The following is a 17,439-nucleotide window of genomic DNA, read 5'->3' as shown; positions in this document are numbered from 1 at the left end:
GAAACCAAGACAATTGAATCCCGAGACCTAAATCCATACACGAAGTAGATTTATCATTACCGATCGGTTGAGCGCTCTAGCGGTGGCATTGGTTACTACGACACGAGAGTGCTACGTGAGAAGTCGTGATGGAGTAGTTTATACCCTGTTTGGTCGCCGTTTCTCATTCGCGTTTAAATACTTCTAAAACTATCACCTTTATCGAAGTGCATTAATCCTTCATAGGAAACGCAAGCCTGATCGGAATCCTGTAAAACAGCATGTCAATTTTTCGCGGAACAACTTTTTGGGTGCTCGTGTTAACGTAATAGGAAAAGACAGTGCGGAAGGGTCAGGTTATCTTCTTTGTTCGAGAAAAGCCTCATCGGTAGGCAATGGCGCGGGAACCTCGCGTTCTGAAATCGGTGTGTGCATGGCGTAGGTGATGATCGGTGTTTGTACATACATATGGCATGGTGTTTACGGCGAGTCGGAAGATTTACGTGCCTCGCTGGATTGACCAGCCTCGTCGATTTTTGGACACGACCCGTGCCGTGAGTCGCCATGAGGCGCATTAGCGGTGAGTTAAATGCATTTTCTTCATGGTGTCAAAGAAAAATTCTGTAGAAAAAATTACACGAGGCATTTTATGAACAGCGGCGTTCATGTTTGATAGATGAACGGTGTTACAAAGAATGCTTTCAAGAGAAAAGATATATATTAGAACGTGATTCTAAACTTCCCCACAGGGCTGCGCACGCGTTCGTATCTTGAGCTGTTTTTGCAAATTTTTTAACATTTATAAACTATATTCGTTTTCGCACAGATTAAATTATATGTTCACTGTTTTGTGCACTATGTTTGGTTCTTGTACTTTTTGCAGGCACACTTTATTACCGTTAAGTTTTAACCGTGAACGTTTTGCAAAAAGTAATCACAGAAATTTTAAAGTTTGATAACTGACTTGAATACGTATATGTAAATTACACGAGTATCTGTTGGGAAAAATTGTTTACGGTAAAATATAAAAAGATGTTTGATGATTTTATACGACAGAATCGACGTAGCAAAGAGTAAAGCTAGAAAGTGGAGTTACTTGTAACTAGCAAACGTGTTTGAACCTTTCCCCTTCTACTGCAAGGAGGCTGCTTGAATATTTTCTCGTTCGTAGGGTCGAGTATAATATAAGATTCCTTTCTTGAAGTAAGAACTGTCATTAACCATCTCCTGATCGTTTAATTTTTTTCTTTATGGATACGGTACAGAAACGGAATCGTACGGAAAGTATTTGTTTAAAATATTATCATTATGTTTGATCGTTTGTTATTATGTTTTAAAGCTGGTTTTAAAACCTCTTTTTCGATTATTATTATTCGCGTGTTAACAAATTGTATTGTTTGCGCTTACGTAATCTTACATTTTAGGTAATCAGTATCGTGTGAATATTTCAGGGTTCTTACGATTACATTATCGATAAATATTTAAAAATCCGAAATACTGATTATACAAATTGATTCTCTGTCGTCTTCATAACATGCGATGCCGAATGAACGTATAATTTGTATGCGTGGACGTATCTGAATAAACATCGGTCGATTAACATATCTCTGAGAACGACTACGTATGTGTTCAGTTCTGCATATAATCTTATAAAAAATAATAGACTACAATTATAACAGGCTGTAATCATAAATTAACCGGGTTAATTGGTTTTAATTCGGCTCTAAATTTTGGCGAACAAAATGAAAGGAAATAAATTAAACTCGCTTCGACCTCCTCTTCTTCTTTTACACTTTCTCTTACGATAAGAATAAATGTTTTTTTTTCGAAGTAAGCATCGCTTATGCATAATTACTGGAAAAAAGCTCGTTTATCCGTAATGTTCTTTTCCAGATGTACAGCATTGACGGTGAGTTTGTTATATTTAAATATCGGCTGTTTAACAAAAGGATTGAAGGGGAAGAATGATGAAGGATGAGTGAGAAGGACAGGTGGTGGAGAGAGAAGTGAAGCATAATACTATAGAAGGAATAAAAGTAGGAAGAAGTAGAAGAGTATAAAGAAACGAAGAATACGTTGCGTTGATCTTCGATACATTGGACGATTCATTTTTTGAATATTAAAAAATGATTTCATTTCTTGTAGACATTTCTTCTTTGCGAGATTAGGGTTCTTAGCACTGTTATACCTATGATGCTAACTAGTCAGCAAATTTTTTCCATGAACAGTTACAAAGTACACTGACGAATACGGTAGACTGTCTTAAAGAAAATGGCGATATAGAAGAAGTAGAATCACCACTATAGTTTTAAAAACATGAATATTCATCAGGTAATGAAATAAATTATTAAATTTTAAAATTTATAAATTTTTACATTATCAAGTTTTTAAATTAAGTAATTTAGAAATCTTGAAGTTTTCAAACTTAACCTTGGCGCGAGATGCCACACGTTATGAATATGCGTTCTCATATTTGTCAAATTACATACTTAATGACGTAATATTTGAACAAAGATATTCCAATAATAATATCTCTTATATCTCAATCTTCCCTAGATATCTATGGCACACGTCAATGAAATAAAATCTACTTTAAATCAATGCGAAATCGCAATGATAGCGTCACATTATCTTGATCATTTGATCGATTGCATATCTAATCAATCGTATTCAGTGCACTCGTAACTAGAGCAGTTATTACTATACTGGCATTAATATATACTATGGGTAAGTGTAATGTATAATGCCGCGATGAACTGGTACTATTTACGATAAATGTTGAAATATGCGTAGGAAGCAAAATGTGCAGAAGTATGAATGAACCACAAGAAGAATGAGTACGGAGCGTGCATCTAATTAACGAATAAGGGGAACGAAGTGGCTGCTAGTAAACGAAAGCAACGATGTCTGGTTAACGAGTTGTAACAAACATTAGGTGACCCAGAAACTTTGTACGGTTTTTTATACGTTGTTTAAATGATGCGTCAGCTGTTCATTCGATCGCATCCCGGAATTTGAACCGTTAATAATTTCGCGCCTTTGATAGGAAAGTTAAATCATCCGAATCGACTTAATTAGCCGCTTTAATACATGCGAGTGTCGCTTCAAATCGTGCGAGAAACATTTTTGCATATAAACTATTGTAAGTATTGTACACGGCTAGTAAGATGGCATATGAAGCAATGTCCCAGCTGCCAACTTACTGGACGTGCACAGTATATGTATAAAGTAAAAATGAAGTTAGGAATAAATACTGTAATATATTCTATTTTTATTATATATACAGTTTTTATATTCTTTCTGAGATATCACCTTGAGATTTTTCAAGGTTAGAAGGAGCTTCAGTTGACCTTGAAGTAGGACATAGTATTTAGTTTCAAAATATCTTATTGTCAAAAGAAGTAAGATATACAAAAATGAAATAGGATTCACTTGACGAGTTTCTTGGAATGGTATACTATCATGTAAGACATTCCTTTTGGTGGAACTAGTATTAGTTTTTATAGATTTATTGCATATGTTCCAAACTTTAACTAAACACAGCATAAAATTTTATTCATTTTTTGTACCTTTTATTTTGTACGGTTAATTACTGTAGCAAACAAAACGTGTAGCATTTATTTCATTTCATTTTATACACGGGTTCACAATGTTTTATGTATAAAAATGCTTCCTGCATCATGGCGTATTATTTTGGCCGGCACTCATTGTATAAACTCGCTTAGCGTTAATCACGAATAGGTGAAAGAACAATTTTTTCCACTATTTCAGGATAATAAGCTGTCGTCTGATCTGATCAGTCCATCCCCGCTTTGTGAATGTCGTAATCAAGAACGACGTCTGGTTTTGCTTTGTAACTGGCTCTTCTCGTGACCGCACAACAACGTAAGTTGTAGAGAAGCTGTGTGGCATGCTAACGGCATCGACGCATCATTCGCGTATCTCCATTTTAGGCAGCGCAGGTGCTTCCATCTTGCCGAAATTATTTTTCATTTTTTTTTTCTTTTTTTTTTCGAATCATCATCTTCCGTAACGACACTTGCTCGTGAAAGGTTTCGTCTGTTCGTTAGAGACAGCGAAGAAGTTCTTTGCCACCGGTGGTAATTATCCGAGCAGCCTCTGGACCGCCATAACGTCTAACTCTTCTGCTCCCTTTTCTCGATTACGTTGCCATTTCTCACGCATCGTCGAGCGAAGTATCGCGCGATACTTGGACGCTATAATTATTTAGCTCGTTATTCGCAAGCGCGCGGAAAAGGTGGCGCGAAATTTCAAATATTCTTATTGCGATATTGACGAATTTCCAAATTTTCCAATCTCCAAATTTTCTAATTCTCAAATCTTCAAATTTCTAAATTTTCAAATTTTACGATCCAAAATTACAAAATGGTAGATTTGTAAATTTCTGAATTTCCAAAGTATCGCACGATGCTGCTATGCCATAATTATGTAGTTCGTACGCGTGAGAAAAATTAGAGCGAAATGTGAAAAGAGAAGCGAATTCGAACGATCGGAACAAAGATGTGAAAAACATGTACTTTTTATTCCCTTTAAGGTTAAGGTTTGATAGTACTGCTTTGAACGGACCACGCCTCATAATCGATGCAGACCAGAGTGTAAAGGAATATAGAATTTTTAGAGCGTAATCACCGGGTTTGCGTTTCTTTGTGAAGCACGCGCATATTATTACTGCGATCGATAAATAAGTACGCATTATTCTATATTTTTACGTTTCCAAGTACAGCTGTTCCCGGAAAGTTTGCACAATTTTTTAAATAAATGAAAATGTTTTCTACAAGGGTACCTTAATATCACAGAGTATTTTAGTTAATTAATTACGCTTTTTATTAACAATTAACAAAATAATTAAACTTTAATCACGCTTGAATTTTCTTTCATATAATTTGTAACTAGTCATTGAATGATTTTATAAACTAAACTTTAATACAAACTTGTTAAGATTAAAAGCTTGAAAATGGTTTTGGTTGAGGATTAACTTTAGTTGATGTAGTTAGGAATAATTTAATTTTTGCCTTATTTTTTTCAAGGAGGAAAGCGTTATATGCCAGTTGTGTCATCAAATATGAGACACTGTATAATTGTAACGTTCAAACTTTTGTTATGATTTACTTTTCAAGTATGGACCATAAGTATGGATCATAAGTTCTACATTACTAATTGTAAATCACCAAATCCTCTAATGTATAAATTTTTCAATGTGGATGTTTAAAATCAGATTCTTCATGTCTGAAATTATCAAACTTATAAATTGTCTATATCAATTCTTATATTAAATGTGAAAAGTTCTAAATTTCTAAATGGTAACAGAGGGACTCTTGCAAAGCAGGTATACCTGTAGAGTGTACAGTAGCTGACTTCATATCGTCATTTTGTGTCGAACAAACCCTCTCGTACATCGTACTTACTAATAATTCGAATCTCCGCGGAGATTTCTCCGATCGAGTCCTTTCATCGTTTCCACGTGGAAAGTTGTTTCACGTGTCGCGTTTTTGGAAACCTACGCGCGTGGAAGCATTACCCGGGGGACGGCCTATGCCGTTCTCCGGAAACTTGTCCACCCACCTTCGACCTCGCCTCTTTGCATTCGCCACACCAACGACTCTTTGGGTGTCGCCAACTCGAATCTCTATCCAACGCTCTACGTTTCTGACAGTCTTATCCGGTTATCTCAGCCGTTTCCTTCGTATTATTTCACTGTAAAGATCCATTCCTAAAATCAGTGCGTTTTACTTAAACCGTGAACCAAAAAGTGACCATTCTCGATAACAGACGTACCACGTATCTTAACGGTGACAGAGTTCGTTTAACCTAGGCCGGATAACTCTGGTACCATAATTGAATAGGGAAACGTCAGTATTTCTTGAGACGTTACACTTTAGAATATTAAATTGGCTACCTCTCAGGAAGTTACAGGTCGTTTAAAGTAGCCTGGCGACACTCCCAGCGTTTTAATTACGGTTTTCATTTAATCACGCTTAATATAGGCGTGACGGGATTTGCACAGGTGATTAAAATGCAAATTCTAAAAAGGCATCGGTTGCATAATTAGTGCCGTTATATAAATCTATGAATGGACGATCATTCGTTGAGATAATGGAACAGTTTGGTTAGAGATATAAATCGAGAGTCTATTTTGAAACAAAGCGAGGACTACCATAAATGGCGATCACAGCCGTCACCAGTTGCTTGGGTCCTCCGCCCTTACCGCCTGGCAAACGTTTCCTGCAAAAGTCCTCGAAGAAGTTGTCCTCGACTTACAGAAGCTTCAGGGATCCGGCCGTCGAAGCTTGGATCTCGAACGGTGTTATCGAAATGTCGAAAACGAGACTCCAACGACGGGAACGTGGCCCCACGATTTGTACGATAGCCAATGGTAATTTGTTCAGAAGCTGTTCCGAAGGCAACCTGAGTGCACGTAAAACGACCGCGCTATTATCCGCTACTCCTCTCGATAAGTGCATCCAGGCGATTTATGGCAGCTGGAAGAATCTCGTGCACCGTAAGTGTAACGCTCCGAGAATGTTGCTTGACTAGTGCGGCTTGAAAATAGATTGAATAAATTATATGACAGGTTAATCGGTCGGAACGTTCTAACGCAACGAAGCATCAAAATTACATTGCACTTTTTTTCTTCGCAAATATTTTGTGACCAAATACATCAATTGTACACTAATCCATCTGCTGCCTTCGTAACGTTGCGGCGGATATTAAACGACTTGCTTCAACTTCTGTGGACGAAGATCCACTTTTGAATTCCATTTACTTCATTAGATTGTTATGAACTTATTTTTACAAGCATTGAGTGTTGTCAGCATATCAAATGTCTCAAGTCCCAATTGTTCAGCCAGTCAGTCTAGTCAAATTATTTCTTTAATATTTCCTTCGCCAATTGTTACAATATTCTGAAACTAAGGACATATATTATAAAACGAAGAAATTATATTTCAGTAAAAGGATATACTTTTAAATACTTCCTGTTGTAATCCTTACAGTACCAAGACCATAGTATCTGGTAGTTAGCTCTACGTCAGCACACTTTGGGAATCTCTAGGATATTTAGATATGTACATATCTGACCGAGTGTTCAATCAGTTGAACCTCGATGCGAAAGAATTTGCAAGATTTTATGGGACGCTTTTACATCGGTATCTGTACAATTTCTGGTATCGGCATTCCCCAACCGATGTACAAATTGTTCTCGCGTTAATTCCCAGGATTCTTAAGGTACCGTTGTTAAATTATGAACATTTCGAATATCGACGATGTTCTCCCACCTTGGCCGATGTTCCGTAAATTTCTTTTGTTACCAATCGCGGATATTTTAAGCTCAATTTCGTTCGAAAAGAGCTCGCTTTTTCCTGTCGGTAAAGTGAGTGCAAAGAAACCATCTCGTTTAACGAGCATGGGTCCCGCGTGTATTATACCTAACTTTCAAGTCCACTCCACATGGCGACTAACGGTTGAACTTAACGAGCGGGATTAGAACAATAATCCCGTCCAATCGTTTGTGGGTCCATAAACCATTGCGAAGTACGTTGGATAATCGAACCCCGTACAAAAGTATCGTTGCAGACACTTTTACGTTCGATTCGTTGGAAGTTTTGAGGTGCAACTATAGTTCAGTGTAAATGTGACCTTGCTATCTATCTTCTATGATATCGTATCGCTCGATATACCCCTTCTGTCTGGTGTAATCCTTCTATGATAGATCTCATTTTTCTCTGTTCTGGTTTCTGATAGTCTTTTATCTAACGGTTTAATTATTTGGTTTATTTTCTGTTTATTTGGAGCAGCGTTAGAACTAGTTTCATGAAATTTAAACGACAAACATGTTTGTTTATTGTTTGAGATATTTTAAAATTCTTAATTCTCTTTATCTCTAGGTTCCACATTTTTAAGCTACAAAATGAGAACTAGGTATTTATAAATTTTGAAATGTATAGACATAACAGTTCCTAGATTCCGTCATCCCCTGTATTAGCTTGTGAAGTCCCTAGATTTCAAGATTCCCAGATACTGAAATTACAAGATCCCCTGAGATCTTGCTAGATCTCAAAGCTGCCATTATCTCGAAATTTTCAGACCCCAATAAAAACCCTACATCTCTATATCCAAATCCCAACCCTCGTGTAAATCCTCAGCCACTAGATCTCCCCATCCTTATAAACGCACTATTATCCCTAAATATCCAGTTGTTCGTAACAGTGGTACTTTTTTAATCTTCTATTTTTAACTGTAACGTGAAACGAGAACAGTTATTATGGAAGTGAACGATTCACATAAATGCGTCGTTACGGTATATTCTCCGAGGCAAACGAAGTAAAAACGGCGAATGAATATTCTTTTTATGAATGGTTTCGTATAGTTCGCGTTGTAAAGAGGAAAAATAATGCGATCGATGCTAGACTTTTGTGCAACGCTGTACGCAACGATCCAGTTACTAAACCACGAGTTAGAATGTTATGGCGAGTTGAGCCTAGTTTCACGGGTCTGTCGACAACGATTACCACCAGATAGGGTCATTTTTCTGCCGCGATTCCATCGGTCGTTTAACGCCACGACCAAGAATTGCCTCGTTCAAACGAGTTCTATTTGTATACGATCGATTATGGTACGTTTCTACTGCCATGACAATTTGTTGCTAAACGTGCTTAACGCGTTCACACGCTGCACACGTGACCCTAAAAAAGGCGATCGAATAGAGTACATGGAAATTGTTATACTCTTATATGTAGTTCACTTTCATTCTTATATGTATTACATTCTTATGTTACACTTACATTCTTATATTCGATACAGTTGATAGTCAAGTAACCCAGGATGTTCGTTTGAAAACATCCAGTCTTCCATTATCAATTTCCTACTTCGAGAGTGGTGCAGTAAATGTTTATTTCGTTAAATACTTTTTCAAGAGAAAGTCCGATAAGTATCCTTCTAGGTCCATAAAATAAGAATCTGCAAAAAATAAGTTTATCGTTAAATAACCTTGAAAGCAATAAAAAAGTAAATAGGTAAAAATAGTTGTATCTCACCCTGAAACTTGAATGCTATAGGTGTTAGTAAGGAAAAGTCAACGTGGAATTTATCGCGGCGATAAATTTCGCGTTCGAACGACTTAAAATGATATATGGATTTTTAACTTTAGGAGCAACGTTCCGCGTTATTGTTTCGTTGGATGTTTTTGTCATCCGAGTTTAAATTACCGTCATGAATCATAAACAGAAATCGTAACGCGAGGCACGAAGCATAACGATTACGCATCGTAAGCCATGTGCAGCATACGAGACCTTGATAAAAATTATCTCGTGCTTACACATGCGTTTGGAGTTCTCTGGATAACCGTCTCGAGATTCCACACGTTTATACAGATGTTCTTATATCGGTAGTGTTTGTGAATATTAAATAAAAAAAAAAAAGAAATTTTCTCACTAAAAGGGAAGACGCGTTCTGGAAAGTAGATTCCTCGGTCTTTGTGGGTCTTCGGGTTTCCGTATTTACACGGCTAACGAATTTACACGGTTAGTTGACTTTGACCTTCTCTCCCTTTTTATTCGGCTTCTTATCTCCCTTCTTTCTTCTTGCCCTGTGTATTTCGTGCTAGGTACTTCTTTCACGCCTACGCCTACCTTTCCGTTTCTGTACACTTCAATTCCTAGAACGATTTAACGGAATGACATTAATTGCTTTACCAAACATTTTTTTTCCGTTTAAGGCACGTCGCTAGTCGTGTTACCTCTTTTACCTGGAAAACGTGCCTCACGTTCTCCGAGATTTAACAGTTTATCAAGTTATTCCGCTGAGAAGGATATTTTTCTCCAGCAATAACGTGCTTCTAGTAGTTGATGGCTTAAGATTCCATCTTCATTAAATCATGGGTATAATCATTTCATCGTTCAGAAAATTATTTCATTTCTATCGATGTATTAACATGTTCGTGCGATCTGTATCTGGGTGACATATCACTTATTTTAGTGGACATTTTACATGTTAAATCGTGTGTAATTTTATTGAGTACATTAAAGCTTCAGTAGAAGAGGATTAAAGCGAACATTGATTTATTAACAACTAAATTACTAACTAAAAATATCTTTCAGGATTTTAGGATTTCAAAGAAGACTGCTACTGATATAGTTTAAATTCAACAAATTGTTTACACTACTGAATTGTTTAAACTTCTGAATTTATCTTTCACAAGAATATTTCTGGATCATAGCTCAATCAGTTTACAGGATGTTTAAAAAATATAACATGGTACCTGCATCGTGTTGAAGGTCGTCGGGGTCCATGGATCAGATTACTTGGATGCGGGCGATCTAAAATTAAAAGAATTACTTTCTTACCATAGCTAAAATGTAGCATAACTTTTATATATCTTTATTCGTTTGTAACAAATTTTTGAACAAGAAGATAAGTTTGATACTATTGTAATATGTATACAACCGGTGGGGCTCTTAAGGATATAAAGATGGTAGTGTGGTTAACCAAACACGAACATTCAGATTCTGAAAATCTCTTAAAGAAGTATAAATACAAATTCCTTTGACTGCATCCTTTAAGCTACAAGGCTCTTTATACCAAGCCTGTGTAAAAGAAACAAATCCAGTCTTTCATGTTAGGTTAGGTTTACCTTTCATCTTTAAGGGCCTTTCAAAAGTTATATACTCCTGCTCTTTTGCACATTTGCAGAAATTTCTAAAGAACATACCTTACATGTTAGCCACATGTTGTGTAAAAAGGATTTTTAACAATCATGATACACCAAGTTATTAATGTTTTCTGTACACAATGGAAAATCTGCAAAAAGATAAGTAGTGTGAACAAATTGTTGAACTTAAAGTTTAATTGATAATATGAGATTATTGCTTATTTAAATTGTATTAAAAAAAATAAAATTACAGGAGATAGACCCCCATCGTATCAGTTAAGGGTTAATTTAAACTATATCAAAGTGGCGTGCTCCCTTAAGCATGTCAATCTGAATTAAAACGAATAACGAAGGGACGTTATTGTGTGTATAGTTGGCGGCATGAACCGGCCGTCCAAAGCTGTAACCCAGGCGAAGAAAGTGGCACCACCAGCTGTACCCGATGTATTTCGACATTCTGGTTCCTCTTTTGGATCCGCTGGATATGCGAGCAGCGAAGATAGCTGCTTCCTGCCCGGAAGTGGACCAGGAGGAACAACGGACGAGGGTTCTTACGGAGTGCCATCTGGAAAAAGTCCGGGACCTATTTTTACTCATCCTGGCTTTGCTTTTCCATCGGTTGTCGGCAAATATGCTCATGCCGAAGATCAAGGTGCGATGGTTATACCGTTACGTTCGCATTAGCGCGATAATGGTAGACATTTATAATCCGAACTAATGTCGATAATTACAATAATCTAATCTGTTGTAGGAATCGACATGACTCAAAGTCCTGGAAGAGATAGTCCAGGTAGTTCAGGATCAGGTTCTGGTTCCAGGCATTCGACCGCTTCGCTAGATTCAGGAAGAGCCTCGGGGTATCATTTAGGTCCTAGAGGACCTGGTGCTCTCACTTCGTCTCCCAGGTGTTCTATTAGCTCGCTTGGCAGTCATCCTGACAGACCGGCGGATCTTGACGTCGTTCATGCTTGGTTGACCGAGCTCCAATTCGAGGAATATTTCCCATTGTTTGCTTCTGCCGGTTACGATCTTGCTACTATAACGCGTATGACGCCGGAGGATTTAACAGCAATAGGTAATGGAGAGTGCTCGGTGAAATGGATTCACTGCAAGCAACGGTTTAATTCGAATAATCTGTTCACTTGCAGGGATCAAGAAGCCTAATCACAGGAAACGTTTGAAAGCGGGAATAGACAATTTAAATATAGGAGACGGCTTACCAGAGCATATTCCTGGCTCGTTAGAAGAGTGGCTTAGACTTTTACGACTTGAAGAATATCTTGGTGCTCTTCATCAACAGGGTATGCGTTCGGTAGAGGACGTAACGACTCTCACTTGGGAAGATCTGGAAGATATTGGAATTGTGCGTTTGGGCCATCAGAAAAAGTTGCTGCTAGCAATTAAGAGAGTTAAGGATATTCGTGCTGGTAAACGCATTCAGCCGCTGGATCTTGCACGACTACCGCCACATCCTGGACAAACACAAGTAAATAAATATCATTTTGTAACTTCCCGTTATAATTTATATTTTGCATTTAGTTGATTTTAATCGCGTTTACAGGATGTAGTCATTCAACGAGGTGGTCCTGATCTACCATCTCCCGACGAGGATTGTTCCTCGCCAGTTTTAAGATCTTTTCAAAGAGGAGGAAGCGATACTACGTCCGGGTCTGCATGGAGAAGCATGTATGCCGCTTTGCCAACCGATTACAATATCATCGGACGAGCTGGTTCACGAGGAAAGTCTTTAGAGAGTTTAGAGGATGCACCTCTTGGGTATCCTCCGTCTCCAGCTCCTTCCACGCACCCACAACAAATTGAATGGCGTCCACGTAGTTTCGAGGACGGAGATCTCACTCCTACTAATGATACTTCCGTGGTAGATGCAGGTGGAGGAACTCTTCCGCGCCCAAGGCATTGTCTTGTACGTCCACGACCTGTAGCCAAGGTAATACAAGACTTAGTCAATGGAGTTGAATTTATTAATGAAAGTTCCATTCGATTTCAGGTCGCCGCGACTCCAGGGCAATTCAAGTCACTGCCAAGAGACTTTGATAACAAGTATCAATTAACTTATGGTCTTGAGAGTAGTCCACATCTTCCAAAACGTTGTCCACCGTCTCCTCCGAGGCGCCAAAGCTCCAGAGATACGAGTGGTACCGGTGTTGTTGGCGTTGGAGGAACGGCAGTCGGGGATGTCGTGATAGATTGCAGCGGACCAGTACCAACTGCTTCTTGCGACGATCATCATATGCATCATCATCAACATCATCACTTGCTTCATCATCCTTCGCCTCCACCTCCTGCACCCGCAGCAGCGCCATCCACACCGCCGCAAATGAATCGACCACCTTCTTCCATGTCTCGTTCTTGGGGTAGCGTCAGCGTTAATGTGAACGAAGAACACGAGTTAATAGCTTCTCTTGCTTTACAACACCGTAATGGTTCTGACGCCAGTTTTAAGGTATCGTAGTTTTACGTATTTGAATATTTAGAAAACCTAATTACTGTTTCGGTAATGTACAGCTGATGGGGAGGACCTCATAACTAGGAAGAGGTTAAAATAACTTGTTATTCATTTTCATGTTTGAGAAATCCCCAAAAGCTGGACATTACCGTTTTCTTCCTAGCTACATCCTCATCTCAATTTTGATACAAGGAATAATGTGTTTAGATGTTAATAGCATTTTTTCTTACTTACTGTATTTTTAGTCACAAAAAACATTCTTTGAATGGGAAGTGAGGTAAATGTAATATTAAAGAAATATTTCGTTATAGAATATTCATCTTAGTTTCAAAGAAAAAAATATTGCCTAATGAAACACTGTTTTATTTTTTACTATTCATCGTTACTTATCAATACTATTTTTTTGCAGTCAAGTTCCAGTACAGAATCAGATTCTCTGCCTTTCGCAAATGAAAATGCTGGTACGATAAAACAAAGAGCTGCTCGCGCACAAGAATATGCAAGTGGTAATTCTAATAACAATATTCAAAGCCATGGAATGACCCATCATTCTGGTGGTAGCGAACCGGCGGATGTGTTGAACGACATTGGGAATATGCTTGCAAATCTCACTGACGAACTTGACGCTATGCTCGAAGAGGAAAAGCGTCAAGGCTTGACTTCATAATTGCTGCCTTTGTTTGCACCGTCTTTTCAGTTATTAACGGTATAAAAAAGAGCATCTTTAGCGACACAACTGATAATTAAAATATAAACTTCCCACGCTGTAAGGTATGATATAGTAGAACACGAGCGCATATAGGTTACAGGATTAAATTCAAATTTCTTCGATCCAAATAGCTACTATTTCGAAATGAGAACGCTCGGAGTTGGATAACTACTAGACTACGTTTTGTTACGTTGATCTATACATAAGTTGTATTACGCAAAGTAATATCCTGTTATAATTGTATTGGTTAGTATGGTGGATCATATATTCATCCATGCCATAATCTTAATTTTACCAGGTTCTATTTCCTTTCTTCTCTCTTTCTATAGAGCAAAGCTTCTTATTTTTCTATCGAAATATTATGAACTCGTGAAGTTTCCAGAGACACCTTGTTGCACAATTTTTCTAATCCTCGTATTCCTCTAAAGTACTTATTACTATACATTATTTTTACTTACGTTTATTACATTTGTACAAGATAATATTGAAATTATAAATATTTGACAGTTTGGACTACGACATTTTTATGAGGAATATACTCGTACAAGAGAAAACGTTACAATGGAAATACACTTAATGAATAAGTATAATCGATACGTATGCCTTATGAAAAGAAGACTGTAAAAACATCAGTGTAGTCTAGGTCCCTAAACTGAATGATTCCATCGCTTTATACAGCATAAAGACTGATCTTTTTTCTCTGGAAACTTCATTAGTGGCAGCATACATACATTCCAGGTAGTATATTTCCTTTTCCACTTCCGTCCTTTGCTAAAACGATAGCACGTTAGATTGGGACCTTCATAACTGTTGGAACTGTTAGACATTTTGAGATTAGTACAATACAAAGAGGTAAACTTCTGTATCCATTTTCCAGAATAAAATGATTCTTCCAATGATGACAAAGGAAAATATTGAGTCAAGTTGTTTTGATAACGAAGCATAATTATACCTTTGACTATATTGTGGTACAACATCTATAAGAGTTTATGATAGTTTATATGAAAAAAAAATTTACATCTTCCATTATTTGAACTTGAAAGAAGTTCTCATAAGACTGAGAACAAACCAACGTAGATATTTGACTGCCAATTAAATTTCAAGATTATACAGTTTAATACAGAATCATATGCACTGTAAGCCAATTAACATTTTATATTTATTAGCCGTACTAATATAGTGATGTATGTAACTCACTATTGTTATATGGTGCACAAATCATGTGGAACGTACAGAGCATCCACGTGTATCAAATCAAAGTAACGATAGTAGTAGAATGTTGTTGATAAAGTGTTCAGGTTCCCCCCACATCCAGACATGATATTGATACGTATTGAAAACTTGGGCGTAAAACTTTATGGCGTAAACTTTATTAGAACAATTTATGTGTATGTGCGAATGCACGTATACATATACATCTGTACGCGGTAACACTAAATCATTATTGAACATGAGTTTGTACTCGGTTTAGTTTGAGATTTCAAGTATTTTGAAGTCTGTGATCTTCATTAACTGCCTCCAATCTTTGTTAACAAAACAGTTTGTATGTACTACAATTGAAATGTTTCATTTTTTAATTCATATGTATAGCATTTAGAATTCTTATGCATACAGTTTCAGTGAAACGTTCATAAGGTATATAAAACTTGTTGTATCTGTGTAAATCAGTTTTACAACCGAATCGTGAAGAAATTAATTAAAATGAACTCGATTATATTATCATTGTTTTAATGAATTTTAGTTTTAATCTTGATACATGATTTGTTATATATCTTTAAATTCAGCTATGCCCTATTATTATGACACAAGAAAATGTGGTAGGACATATACAAGATTTTGAAATACACTTAAAACTTAGGTTAATCAACTAAACATTGGGGCTACGTTATTGTGGCCTGCAGACTTGTTAACTACTGTAGGTATACATATAATAGTATATACGTATATCATTTTAAGCAGTGTACTTAGGGAAACTGTTTTGCGGTGCTGCAAATTTATAAATTAATTATTAATTATGTTTTAATTCTTATTGCAGTGTATTATTATTAGATTTGTGCTAATATCGGATAAAGCTTTTGCGCTAAGTTATTTCTAAAGAAAAACTTGAGCAATACATTTGAATGGTGACGATTTTTAATGTCGCGAAGAAGCGAATAAGATTTTTATATTTATAAACAGTTGTTTAGACATTTACTATCCAACGGATTGATAAATTGCTTTTTAAAGTTAAGATTAGAAATTGGATACAGATACATGAGTATTTTTAAGATCAACTATTTACGATAAGAAATATACAAGTAATTCGTTTCCTTTAAAAAAAATTATTGATATAACAATAATTAACATCAAAAAAATGAAAACTATACAGTGATATTTCGATGCAGGTATTTAGACAGTATGAATGTTAATACGATGAGAAATTTTGCAAGTAATAAACGTTGGCAGGAAATAAAATATTTTATACTAACATTACATGGTCGAATAACCATATTTGTTTTTATAACATATAAATTGACAATTTTGATAAATGTAAATTAAGCACAATAGAATATAATCAACAATGTCGATTTTCGGACTGAAATTTCATACTTAATGCGATATGAAGAGATAAGTTCAATCAGAAATTCAAAACAACCTCTGTATAGAATTATGAAACATCAAATGTGTATAATTATAATAGATTTATTTAATATTTATTTGACGATCAATTCTTGATTATTAAGCGTATCGAAAATGTTATAATTTTATTAGTATTTCGAAAGTATTATTTTAAGTAAAACATTTTATTATGAAAGATATAGGTCCGCGCAATAATAAAACTTATATACAGTAACATATACATATTAATATATGTAGTTTAATAGCGTCACTAGAAATGCTTAAGACGATATAATTATTGCTTTTAGACGAACAAAAGTTTGTGAAGAAAACATTTTTTTATAGTATTATTCACATTTTCATTTTAACGCGAATTAACTGTCATTATAGATTAAATACACTATGTTTACTTAAAATAATGCATTCGTGGCGTTCATGGCAGTTTGTGGCATTCCTTCAATCGATGAAACATATGCTATTTACTATTTTTAAGTCCTTATAGTTTTGTTTAAGCAAATAGTTAATATTAAGCGATATCATAATACGAACAGAATTCAATTGATGGCTGATTTTTGGCAGCTAATTCAGAATTCCTGAAGACATTGCTTCTACATGGTATATACATATTATATATATATATATATATATATAAATATTATATAAATATAAATATAAATATAAGTATGTATATGTATTTATATTTATATTTGTATTCACTTAGTCATAGTTTTTGTACAAAACGTATGCGTCGCTGCAGTTTTGTTCAGCGAATTCAATATCCGCCTAACTGCATTTTACGAGTCCTCGAGGCCCTTCCTACTTTTTGTGTTTGTTTAAATGCACGTTAAATACATTATTTTATTTATCAATTATGATGAAAATCATTAAATAAAACTAATTGACAGACTCAATTTTTAATGTTTTTTAGTGCATACCCAAAATAAGCCATTATTAATTTCTATTATATTAATTTCACAATGATTACACTAGATATCTGACATTTTTTAGATGGGATAAGCA

General features: G+C 36.0%; 1 protein-coding gene and 1 long non-coding RNA gene across 20 annotated transcripts; one reads left to right on the top strand and one right to left on the bottom strand.

Moving 5' to 3' along the window:
* Positions 1-117: 117 nt before the first annotated feature.
* Positions 118-17,330, top strand: ckn (CRK like proto-oncogene, adaptor protein). 9 transcript variants are annotated; one of them, XM_076533016.1, is made up of 10 exons: positions 2,171-2,310; positions 2,536-2,706; positions 2,773-2,914; positions 3,751-3,864; positions 11,019-11,297; positions 11,397-11,720; positions 11,794-12,131; positions 12,207-12,593; positions 12,654-13,109; positions 13,522-17,330. In XM_076533016.1, the coding sequence occupies exons 5-10, from the start codon at positions 11,027-11,029 to the stop codon at positions 13,777-13,779; spliced, it is 2,034 nt and encodes a 677-aa protein (XP_076389131.1). In that variant the 5' UTR covers positions 2,171-2,310; positions 2,536-2,706; positions 2,773-2,914; positions 3,751-3,864; positions 11,019-11,026; the 3' UTR covers positions 13,780-17,330. The 9 variants fall into 9 exon arrangements, with proteins under 9 accessions (XP_012143214.1, XP_012143213.1, XP_012143212.1 ...); XM_012287824.2 differs by lacking the exons at positions 2,171-2,310; positions 2,536-2,706; positions 2,773-2,914 and adding an exon at positions 118-559; XM_012287823.2 differs by lacking the exons at positions 2,171-2,310; positions 2,536-2,706; positions 2,773-2,914; positions 3,751-3,864 and adding exons at positions 118-559; positions 1,873-1,888.
* LOC105662777 (uncharacterized) lies at positions 3,530-11,020 on the bottom strand. 11 transcript variants are annotated; one of them, XR_013038600.1, is made up of 11 exons: positions 10,706-11,020; positions 10,256-10,313; positions 9,734-9,947; positions 9,033-9,652; positions 8,781-8,955; positions 6,991-8,681; positions 6,617-6,908; positions 6,155-6,539; positions 5,776-6,022; positions 5,333-5,710; positions 3,530-5,226 (listed from the first exon to the last, which is right to left on the bottom strand). It is a non-coding gene; the product is annotated as an uncharacterized LOC105662777 (long non-coding RNA). The 11 variants fall into 11 exon arrangements; XR_013038599.1 differs by having other exon boundaries at positions 6,617-8,681; positions 10,706-10,794; positions 10,897-11,020; XR_013038601.1 differs by having other exon boundaries at positions 5,776-6,064; positions 6,617-8,681.
* Positions 17,331-17,439: the final 109 nt, after the last annotated feature.

Source organism: Megachile rotundata, chromosome 6 (assembly GCF_050947335.1).
Source record: "Megachile rotundata isolate GNS110a chromosome 6, iyMegRotu1, whole genome shotgun sequence".
In the NCBI taxonomy this organism is placed as follows: Eukaryota; Metazoa; Arthropoda; class Insecta; order Hymenoptera; family Megachilidae; genus Megachile; species Megachile rotundata.
The sequence above is the reverse complement of the archived record's forward strand: the minus strand, read 5'-3'. Positions and strand labels throughout refer to the sequence as shown.